Source organism: Anguilla anguilla, chromosome 1, assembly GCF_013347855.1.
Source record: "Anguilla anguilla isolate fAngAng1 chromosome 1, fAngAng1.pri, whole genome shotgun sequence".
In the NCBI taxonomy this organism is placed as follows: Eukaryota; Metazoa; Chordata; class Actinopteri; order Anguilliformes; family Anguillidae; genus Anguilla; species Anguilla anguilla.
The window spans coordinates 8767216-8779306 of NC_049201.1; the positions used below are offsets into that span (position 1 = coordinate 8767216).

Genomic DNA, 12091 nt, shown 5'->3' on the forward strand with positions numbered 1-12091 from the left:
ACAATGTGGCTTTTTACCCAGGATGCTCTGGGGCTCCAGTACCACAAAGAAAAAACACTTTTACAGCACAACCCCACCCAGAAAGCTCCACTTTAATTGGAAACAAAGAGTTATTATTCTGATTATTTCTACAACTGTAATGGGCTTCAGCTTTATGCTAACATGACATACAAGCAGGTATTAAACATTCTATTACTGCACTTGAATGCTTAGTGGCCTACTTTACTTGACAGAGTACTGCTACAGTTATTTTTTCAAAGAATTATGGGACTCTTCTTTTAAATCTCAAGGCTTCTTCACTGGTGTAGTAGCAATGCCTCAGAGAACCCGAAACAGGATATTTCTGTTCTCTGGTATGATGTCTGGTACGACTCTTTACAACCAATTAACGTCCAAAGGATTGAAAGCCCATTCCACACACCATTCAGTAATTATGGTGTGACTTAAAACCGTTAATGAGAGACAAAGTCCTTCTGTCACTGCAAAACAGATAGAATTAATAATATTAATTAATTAATTAATTAATTAATTAATTAATTATCCAATAATGAAATCAGACCTCTTCATTGGCAGCGTCTTTGAGAAAAATGTAGCAGTGGGTCCAGGGGTGTGTACCAAGTACGAGGTGGGGGGGGTGGCAAATCAGGCTAGAGGGACCTTTTATGTCCAAATAAGGGCATGTATGGACGACTTCACCAGCTAAGGTAAACACCTGGAGTCCACCTCCACCTTCCAGATTGGTGAGTGTCAGCCCAACATAAGTCACGATGAAAGGCCATATCGAAAGTTTCATGTACAAACGGCTCCTTTTGAGAAATTGCAGAAATGGAGGATGCTTGTCCCTCCCCCCACCGCCCCATCCCAAGCCTCACTTCCCCTTTCAGGCAAATACCTCTGAGGGGAACAGGAGGAATTAGGTTCTTTTTTTTTTTTTTTGCATCGCGTCTCATTGGCATGTTTTCTCACACACGCCAGCGTTCTGCCGGGAAGCGTCGCCGCGGCGGACGGACCCGAGGCCAGGCAGCGGTGAGACGGCGAGCGGAATTCCGCCGCCGGAGCTACAATTCCAGAGATAATTCCAGACGGTGTTCCGCGCAGTCAAGTCAAGACACGCAAATGGAACCTTTCTCCGCAAGAGACGACACCTGCAGGGCCTGTTCCTCCTGGCGACGTCACAGCTCAGCGAACGGCCCCGCAGCAGCCAATCAGCGGAGCAGCCAATCACTGGAGCAGCCAATCAGCTGGAGCAGCCGCTGAAATTCCACCGCGTCGGCCACAATGCAGAAATGCACGTTGCCGCTGAGTTTAAAGCTACCTGACTGACGTGTAGCTTGAGGTCACAAAATTCTCACTAAGCCACCTTTTTTGTGAAGTAGAACTTCTAAGCCACCAGCACAATGCCAAAAAAAAAAAAAAAAGATGGTGTGCAACTCTAGGCCTCACAAGGCTGCAGTAACCGTTTTTGTGTTCCTGGCTTTTCAAGGGGTGAGTAAAAGGTAATTACATAATTACAGGAGACCTCCACCAAAATATCAATTAAAAAACAGAACCTCGACTTTCTCTGTATCAACACTGACATGTCCTGATGCTTCCACTCCATTAAGATGCACAACCTGATCCCTAGCAGTCATATAGCTAAGATATAAAGTCATTTCTGGCTCTGTGTTTCTGTATAAGAGATTCTGGATTCGGTCTCAAATTAAACCAATTTTGGGGAAACCTGACATTTGGTCAGATAAACATTTTTACTAAAAGAGCAGAAAGAGTAAAAGAGTGCGGTTTCCCAGGCCTATTATTGCAATGCATGCTGGGACATATTTCATAATCTCCACAATTCAGTCGTCATTCACCTGATAAAGACTACAGCTCCAATGAGGTAGAGCTACATCTATACATTTTGTTAATGCATGGTCCTAGTGAGTATGGGACAAAACAGGATGATCAATGCATTTCAAAGTTACACAATGTATGAAACGGTTAAAAACACAATATGCTTTTGTACAGAGTTTGTATAAAAAAAACATTCCTCATTATTCTTGAAATAAATTATTTGAACTGTATTGCTCTCAATGTAGCTACATACAAACTAAAATATAACTCCATCATTTTTAGTGTGTTAATGTGTGTCACATAAGACACTGAAATAAATACTCAGATCCATATTTTGTTGAGTTCTCCTACTTGATTAATAAAATTTCAGATCAATAATACACTCCTGCCCTGATCTAAAAAAAAACACAGCAGCCTTCCCAAGTGTCCACTCAGAGCCTAGGCAGCCCTTCTCTGTTCGACTCCCTATCGCTGACTCTTTTGTCTCGCTAGAGCTGCGAACGACAACCTGAACTCCGCTCGGTGTCTACAAAATAGACACACGTGATACAATTACAGGCATAGTAATGCAGTCACAAAACTAACTTTCAGCGAGTGTCTCGATCCATAAGAATTAAATAGGCTACAACACACTCCGCGGCTTTGTAGAATTTTTAGAAGTATGATACAGAAATAGGCTACCTAAATACAACGACATGCTGTCGAATCCTGGTCAATAAATAAAGAGGTTGCCTGCGTTAGACTGGTTACACTCTGAGGCAACTCCGGCGTCCTTGCTTATTTCTTTATACAGTTTAAGTAGTCAATTAAATACCTATGCATGCCATGAAATTCCCGGGATGCCATTTGCGATAAGAAACAAATAGCTTCAAATGTATAGTCAAAACAATCTTACTCGTTCGCACGTCGCCGCACTGAATTGCGCAGAGAGACAACTTGGCTTCTGTAATAATGTGCTTTTGAACTCTGACACATCATATCTGAATACCGCTTTTTTTACTTTCTCCGGTAGCTGTCTAACGATGACATAATTCAGGAAATTGGGAGCCGCCGTTTTAGATAGCAAAAAAGAAAAAGGGGAAAAGTTTTCCAACAGCAGCGAGAGGGGCCGATTATTACCTTTTTTGGGCAAGCTCGTTCACATGGAAGCCCAGCCCAAACCACACCGCGTACTCAGATTCCACAGCATTTTCCCCCCCTTTCTGAACCAAAGAAAAGTGTGGGAGCGAGTGAGAGAGCACAAATATTTCACCCTTTCGCTAAATTCCTAAAAGGCTGCGTCTGTCATTTATAGCCAGGGCGAAATCGTCTCGTAAATTAAAGAGTGTTTCTTTAGAGAGAAAACATGAAGGGAACTGCATGGGCAAATGTAAACCATGAAAGTTGTCAGTTCCAGTTACTGTAGATGGCCTAAGATGGTTGCACTGCAGCTTAGCTTCCACGTTTTCGACTTGGAAGTAATATTATGTGAAGGATTATTTGGCCACTACACACTGTTTGCACAGCAAACCGCCCCTATCATATCACAAGGCATAGGTACCGGCAAGGGACCAACACCCATCACCATGTCAACATGTGATGTCAATACACGTCGGTCTTCTTTCCTGTTGAAATAATAAGGGCTTTGATCGCAAAGACTCAGTTGTCTCTTTTTTTTCTCGGAAGGACCGCTACAAAGAGGATCAGTAGCCTATGTCGCTCAGGTTTCGAGGATGGGGGCGGGGGGGGGGGGGGTTCCGACCAGGATGTCTGCTGTTTAAGACTGGTCAAAGTATGTGTGTCTGACATCTGTTGCGTTGGGAAGGTGGGTGGAACATATTCAAAGAGCATATGTTAATTGTTTGCAAGGAAGAGTGAAGTAACAATATATTCATATAACGATCAAATAAATGTATTCATGGGACGCCGCAATTCGCTTTCATTATATTCCATTTTCCTAATAACATGCAGTGAATGAGGCATCCACACGCTACTCTCAACCATCTCCCAAAACAGTACGGAAAGGCTAGGTTACAGATATATTGACGATCACATCGGCGAAAGATGTAGCAAGCTCGTTTAGTGCGTTCGCTACTTGCGCAAAAACTATCGATACAGTGGAATGGATGTGAAACAGTGTGCTACACGAGTAAACATAAAGGAGATAAACTATAGGCTACTCTAAATTAGCATACGATACAAAGTGGCTATCGGTAACAACAAAGCGTTTGCTCCCATGACCTACGCAACACACTAGTCTTCAAGAGAAAGTATCAATTTTCTGAAGTATCGATTCCTTGTCGCGCGCACACATTCTAGCTATATCGGCGTTGCTGCATCTCGAGATGATATTCCACCCCCTCACGAGCACCTTTTTTTATTTTTTCAACAAGCAGGAAATTATTCGCCGTTAAGGATCGCTTTACCTTTCTCTGCTGTTTTTCCCACGCAGGGTCTAGGAGAAGATCGCGGTCCCAGTCGTCCTCTTGCGGCATATAAACGGTGTCGTCCCCGTCATAAAGATCCATGGTGATATCTCTATTTCTTTATTTGTTGTAATAGCTATCCCCGTTGCCTCTTCGGTAAGGTGATGTTGCAACAATGTAATTCTCCCGGGCGCACTTGAAACGGGGTGGATGAAATTAACGGTCCCTCGCTCCCTCACTTACTCTTGTGACTCGTTCTGTGACTCTTTCACTCTCCGCTCACTCGTACGACTCCTGGCCTCTTTTTGTCTTTTTTTTTTTTTTTACAACGGCGCTGTAGAGTGGCAAGTAGGCAGGTCCTTGAGCGCCGCCGACAAAAAACTTTGCCTAAAAGAAAAAAATAAACCCATGACGGAACTCGCTTTTTGATTGGTTCTAAGATTGTCTTCTTAAGCCCACCTTATTCCAAAAGTCACATTTGATTGGTTTATCCAGCTGTCAGTGTGGGACTTAAATGTAGGTTGACTACATAAATATAGGTTGACTGATTTAATGCGCTCGATCGCTTGGTTTGGATGGGTTGTGACCCATCCCTCTGCTTGTTGGTTTAATTATGTTGGTCGATTATCGGTTCTCAGCAAGCACGACATGAAAATATTGAATTCCATACGAATAGGTGCAACGACCAAGCTGTGACCTGCAAGTGTATTATTAGCCGGACAGCACGTCAACCTATCTCCAGGTAGTCGGCTACCTTTTCCATCTGGATGCCACACCCTTTCCTCTTTCTAAGCTTTGGCATTTTGGCAGCACCTATTGTTTACATTCGACTTGGTCGCCGCTAGCCAGCTGTGACGAGTGTAAAACATGCAGTCCTCCATATGAACTACCTTTTGTAACATCATAAAAACCGAGTGAAGAAGAGACTAGTAAAGCAGCGGTGCTTGTGTCGAAGGAACGGAATTAAGTGTTATAGGAATAAACTACGAATAAAATAATTATTTAAAGGGAATTATTTAAATGGGTGATACGGTTCTGCCTGGCAATTTCGTTGTAGTCTACTTCACAACAGCCTCACCATACCTTACACTGGCTGCGACTAGTCTACCGGCTATATCCCCACTGTCGAACAGTAGTTCTACTGCCTATACTCTTCAAGCAGACCCCAGGGGTTTTATCGTTGTATGGGGTCGCAAGAATCCAGCATTTACGAAATGTATTGTAACATTATATTTACATATTTCACCTGCAAGTAATCGATCACTAGCTATTTATTATGCGGCTGTAGGCTACTTACAAAATCATCTTTGAAAAGGGTTGTCACATTCATCATATTGCAAATTTTTAAAAGCTAATTACTTTAATTTGTAAACTTGAATTCAACAACACCTATGTATTTGCTCCTGTCTGCTTAAACAAATCTATTTTTGCTCGTATATTATTTTATCTTTATAGCTCCAGACTGGTATCCTAGCAACGCTTGTATCTGAAATAGTTTTATTCCCCTCTTCGTGTATCATTGGTTATCACTGCAGAGACTCCAGTCGCAGATCCCTGTTCATGTGCAGGTTTTTATTTTATTATTTCGTGTCGTGCGCAATGTATTCCCTGTGTGCATTTTTGTAACTGTGCAGGCAGGTTCATAACAGAATGGATTCTGTTAGAGTAGCTATTTGTCTGAAAATTATGGCATATCGGTATATGATCACTTAGTATTAGGAGGGTGTGTCATCCAGTAAGTACTTTTCAGTTTTTCTGTTTTTACTTAAACCCTGATATATAAGCTACATCCGGTCGGTATTTCCCCCCACCCAAAGCTAAACTATGCGGCTCCATTCATCGCAAACGTTAGAAATTACTCGAATGCTTTCGGTCTACTTGCCTCTCTCTCTCGTCACTGAATTTACATTCCGAAGTGGGCTGATGTAAGCTATACAAGCAGAGGCGACGGGCCGTTGGAAGACGCGCTGTCACGTAAACAGCGCGTGCAGTGGGCCAGGTCTCTCTGCCTTGTAAGGTAAAGCCCAAAGATCTGTGAAGATCGGTGGTGAGTCTGGGGCTCGCTGGAGGAGGGACACGCGAGGCAGCCCCTGCCCCGACAGACCAGCTGAAAGGTGAAACTAGAGCTCTCTTCCTTATATGGACAAACTTCCAAAGGGGTGAGCGTTTGGGAAAGTGATGTCACAGATTATGTGCAGAAGCTGCCAGCTCACTGAGGGATCCTTGTGTAAAGACGCTGGATTTCTTTTCCTTTTTTTGCAAGGCGACTGCACTGAGGGACAAATTTGAATGTGAATGAAAAGTTGTCAGACAGTTCTCAAAAGAATATCTGTTCTTCACTAAGTGTAACAATTAAAGTTTTTGAAGACATTTTCATTAAAACACAGTTAGCATTCGTTTATTTTCTCTCAGGAGCAGTAAGCCTAAATTAAACCCTATGCCACATATTATTGCATTTATCATATCACTGGATAGTCTGTTGAAAAATAAGGCAAGTTTATAGTTTTAAAGGATTAGAATTTAGCACAAATGTTGATCCAGGTATTTAGGGCAGTGGTCTCCAACCCTGGTCCTGGAAAGCTACAGGGTCTGCTGGTTTTCATAGTGACTCTGCACTTCATGAATCAGTTAGAGCAGTTGATTACACAGTTAACTCAACTCACCTGGTATCTTGGGCCTCTATTGGGTGCTGATTTTAAGGTGAAAACAAAAACCAGCAGACCCTGTAGCTCTCCAGGACCAGGGTTGGAGACCACTGATTTAGGGTAATAAGTACGATTTGTCTTCAATGTGATTTATAATCGTACATATGTAGGATAATAAGTAAAATACTTTAAACTGCAAGTTTCAAAACTGTGCGTAAGCAAGTCCAGACCCCAAAGGTAATAATTAGGAATACAGTCAATAACAAAAATACTGTAATTCATTACCTGGAGGAAAGAAATAACTGTGGCATCAGGACAAGTGTCCTTATGCAAGAGTAACTGTGAGTCCCAACAGAGGTTCAAAAGACAAGGACCATTACAAATATACACTTCCCAGTAAGGTTTATGGCAACACATTAAAATGTTCAGTGCCAATTCAACTCCACATTGAAAAATGTACTCTAAGCAGAGTACTATGTACTCCTGGTGAGTTGATTCTCCACAACAAATTTGCTGCCAACAGGCTTTGTGTAGTAATACTTGCAGCCGGCCATTTTGATTTCCTGTGACAAAATTCCAGAATTCACCATCAATAAATCAATTCAGTCACGATACTGTACATTATTTCCCCAGCTGGAAATGCAGTTGAGCCAGGACCAGCATGACTTGATCTTGATACTCGATTTAAACAGCCTTTAAAGTGCAGATGTGTTACTGTACACACAATATACGTTCGTGAAAAGGCTGTTGAGGTGAGGAGACCGTGTGGTGTGAGGAGAGGGTTCTCATTTGCAAAGAGTAAAGTCCCATCATCACCTGGTGCTCTGGTGCTTGTAGGTTTTTGTAGTTTCCTTTCAATCAGCAGGTCAATAAAGGCCTCGGAAACAAGGTATGCAGGCACTGTAGCCCAGGGGTGTCCAATTTTATCCAAAAACAGCCAGTGTGGGTGCAAATTCTTTGCTTTCGTCCAGCACCAAGACACCTAATTCTATGTATCAGGGTCTTAATAGAAGACCATGATTTTCTTAATTACTTGAATCGGGTGTCGTAGTGCTGGGCCACAACGAAAACCTGCACCCACACTGGCCCTTTTCGGATAAGACCAGACACCCCTGCTGCAGCCAGTCAGTGACGTAAACAGATTGTTTAAGTGCTGACAGCCGCCACAGCCCTGTGGGACTACAGGTCAGTGGTTGAGCTGGTTTGAATCGCTTCCCCAAACCTGTCCCACCTGAATAAGCTCATGATTTGTGAGTAGAAGCAACCACTCACCGGGGGTATCAGCAAGCTATAGCTCTGGAAATGGGGCAGACTCACACCATGGTGTCAGCCTGGCCAGGCTCACAGTACATTGGATTACATCACATGTACCACAGGGTTATAAGCTGGACTAGTGGGGACAGTGTCTTGTGTGAGTAGAGCCAGTTCTATCACTGAGCTGCTGTCCATGCAGTTCTAAAATTTTATTTGCTTACTTTTTCACTTCAGTGAGCCTGGAGCCTGAAGCAGAAGTGGCAAGAACCTTATGATGGGAAATATGCTTTGAGGCCCATCACCCGTCTCAAATGTTGCAGTAACACTTCTCTCAAATCTAGTCTGTAAAAGTGAAATCAACAAAAAAACCTGAAACAAAAATCTGCGCATGCAAAGAAAGTTAGTGGTGCAGTAAATGTGTTTTTCGCTTTGCGGAGCCTTTTGGAAATGAGTTTGTTTAACTTGGAGACACCAGTGCTTGCCAGGGGCCTGTCTCTGTATCACAGTCAAACAACAAACTTGCACCTGCAGGGCCACACATACATCATATCCACTTTTTACGTACAAAAATGAAAATGTCCTGCGGAATAAAACACAGACGATAAACAGTTGAGTAAACAGCCGACTGCAGGAAGTTACAATATAACTATTGTATATATACAATTTAAGCAATACAGTCACAGGAACAAAATAGCGAGTTTGTGAAAATGTACCAAAGAGAAAACAGAAGAGGCTATGTGTAAATCCTTTATGCACATCTGTATGAAACAGTCATTGATCCTCTTTCAATTCCCATTAGAGACTTCTGTAACCTGCAAAGTTCCCTTTTTAAAAAACTGAATTCATTTTCATTCTGGAGTTTAAATTAGATCGATTGCTGAGGAACTGCATTGAGCAGGTTAGGGGGTTTAGTGAATACATGTGCATATTTTAACTTTGGCTCAGCTAAAACCTCCCCACACAATTTGGCACCTATTTATATTTTCATCAGACATCGGGAAAACTTTTAAGATGTTGAGAAAGAGATTAAAGATTACCTCTAAATGCATTGGTAATGTGCACTGACCTGGCAGTGATTAATCTCAGAATGTGTCACACTTTAATCCAAGGAAGGGAGTAATCAATAGGCCACTCCCGGAAATGGCAGCATGTACAAGGTATGTGCGCAACACGTATGAAAATACAGTACTGTAGTCTAGATGGGACGGAGTGTGGCACAGTGGGTAAGGAACTGCGCTTGTAACCGAAAGGTCGCAGGTTCGATTCCCGGGTAAGGACACTGCCGTTGTACCCTTGAGCAAGGTACTTAACCTGCATTGCTTCAGTATATATCCAGCTGTATAAATGGATACAATGTAAAGTGCTATGTACAAAAGTTGTGTAAGTCGCTCTGGATAAGAGCGTCTGCTAAATGCCTGTAATGTAATGTAATGTAATGGCATACCTGTCAATCAATGACACCGAGCCAGGAGAAGATAAAGTGGAACTCGCAGAAGGAACTACACGAACCAGATGCCAAACACACACATAAAAGTAATCATAACTACTAATTAATAATCTGCCAGCAGGGATCGAGACACACTTGACTAAATAAAGAAAAGACAGTCCCAGTTTCTGGCACAAATGTGCCAGAGGGAACAATTTGCAGCCGTGATAAGACATTACATCTTGTTAGGTCACATGATTACAAAACAAACAAACTATATAGTGCTTGTAGTCTTTCCCACTGAGCCCACAGGTAAGCAGCAGTGTTAAAATGTTTTGGGCTAAATTTCCATTTGCACTGTGGGTAGAGTTTTCAGTTAAAAATCTTACCTGCCCCATAAGAGGATTTATGTAATAGAAAATGAACTGATATAGAGGAGGTAATGTTTCATCATCCAAGGGTGCATTTGTGTTCTGACACACATGTACGGCGCAGAACACTGATCTTTTTCCCATGTTTTCTGCCTGTTTTGGAAAGCCAGAAATCAACCCCCACTCGCTTCTCACTAGATGCTATTCACAAGTGTGGCATCTGGAACTAACATTACTTTCCCCCCCCCCCCCTTTTTTTTTTTTTACATGGTATTGTAAGTCACTCTGGTTAATGGCATCTGCCCAATAAAAAAAAAGGAAATAACAGACATTACAGATGGCAAAATTAACTTGTTGAGTGATGCAATAATAATGTCTGGCCTTATTACCCACAATCCTTTGTTATCAACGCATCTCTATGACTCCACAGGACAGTCACTGCGGTTGTCTGAATGCGAGGCAAGAAGCTCTGGTGAAAATCAGGGCCAAGATCACGAAGTTATTAGTTTTAGATAAGATGCTGGAACTCCTTCAGCACATTCTTTCTACATTATAGCATATTTTAATGCTGTTGTGCTCCCATTTTGGATTTATTCCTCGTATGGGATAACGGGAAGATTAATGGGAACGTTTAACTCCAAGTTATTAATTTTGTCCCTCCGAAAGCATTTTTTATGAGTGCGCCTATTTTTAAAGTGACACGTACGCAGCTGCCGCCGTAACTGTCAATTACACGGGCTAAGGAAATTATTAACAAAGTTAATCTCGGGAATGCGTTGGCTACGATGTCTCAGACACCAAAATAACAAGTACAGACTAAAACGAGGCAGCGTAAAAATTCCCTCAGAGCAGGAGCGGGGGGAAGAGAGGCGTTCAAACGAGAGTGTTCATTTCCTGTAGATAAGCAACCGCAGCACTGCCCGTTCACACTCTGGTTAACGCTGCCTGGAAGAGATAGAGGGGCAAAGTGTACTAGGGACAGAACGGATGTACTGGTCCATCCACTTTCCTTGCATGACTTAACGAAACTTAAAGGACGTTTGGCCTTTGTAACCTGCGCTTCACACGGAATCACGCACGAGTTTGCGTTTTCTCTGCAAGCGACCATTACATTACATTAATTCGGCAGACGCTTTTATTCAAAGCGACGTAGAATAAGTGCATACCAAAGGTTATTATAACTACTACAAAACACAGGTCCGATAAGGTACAATACTCATTTTGTACAGTTATTCATAGCCCTGAACACATTAAGTCCAGTTGACACAGTGTACATTACTCTGACCTAACCTATGCTAAGCGACCGAGGTCAGCTAGACATGATGAAGCCAAAATGTCATTTCCTCTTGACATTTGGCCCAGAACCTATTGGTAGACGGCATCAGTTAGTCATGGAAGCAGTAACGACATCATCACCCCACCCATCAATCACAAGTCTGATATCAGACCAGCTGTATATACTGCAGGGTGTGGCCACGTCAACTTCAGAAATTTACCCATTTTTGGGTCTCTGGGTTGTGATTAATCGCGTTGGGGGGCAACTGCCTTTTATGGGCGCGGGGGTGACGTCTGACGAGAAAGAGGATTGTTTGCTTTTCGGTATTCAGGAGGAATGCAGCCGTCCTCAGGAGTTCCAACTCCGAATCAAGGAGCCTCAAAGGAGACCGTTTCAGACAAAACGAAAACCTAATCAATTACCTTGCGTCAGCTTTCTCAAAATAGAACACACAACGAGGCAAAAGGGACTTTTATGCAATTTGAAGCAGCGCAGAGCAATTTCCCCGCGTTAGTTTTAGTTCACATACCTGACTGACTTTCCGCAGTTCCTCTTATCAAAAAAACCAGGAGAAGTGGGAGAGAGAAGCCTGCGATTTCCGCTTGTAGGAGAAACTTTTTTTTTTTCTTCCAACAAGCAGAAATGGCCACACACACACACACACACAAAAAAAACACACATTTAAAGTGTGTGTGTGTGTGTGTGTGTGTATGTATGTGTGTGTCATTCTTCCCTGGAAGACCCACCTGTATGCCTCAAATCCCTCTGGGGGCAGAGAGTGACCGCCTGACCCAGGAGGTGTCGAGAGGTCCCGCATGCGAGCAGGAACAGCAGCGGCAGGCTGAGTCACTTCTGCCTCCGACCGACCCGTCTGGCCAGAGAGG

General features: G+C 42.8%; 1 protein-coding gene across 6 annotated transcripts in view; it reads right to left on the bottom strand.

Annotated features, from left to right (window-relative positions):
* actn1 (actinin, alpha 1) overlaps window positions 1–4588 on the bottom strand; it is a 45866-nt gene extending 41278 nt beyond the window's left edge. For 2 of the 6 annotated variants that reach the window (XM_035403311.1, XM_035403349.1), the window contains exon 1: window positions 4236–4585. In XM_035403311.1, the coding sequence (XP_035259202.1) occupies window positions 4236–4337 (102 nt within the window). In that variant the 5' untranslated portion in view covers window positions 4338–4585. Of the gene's footprint in view, window positions 1–4235 lie in introns of all 6 variants that reach the window. The other 4 variants (XM_035403303.1, XM_035403331.1, XM_035403321.1 and 1 more) reach the window with 4 other exon arrangements.
* Between the last annotated feature and the right edge of the window lie 7503 nt (window positions 4589–12091).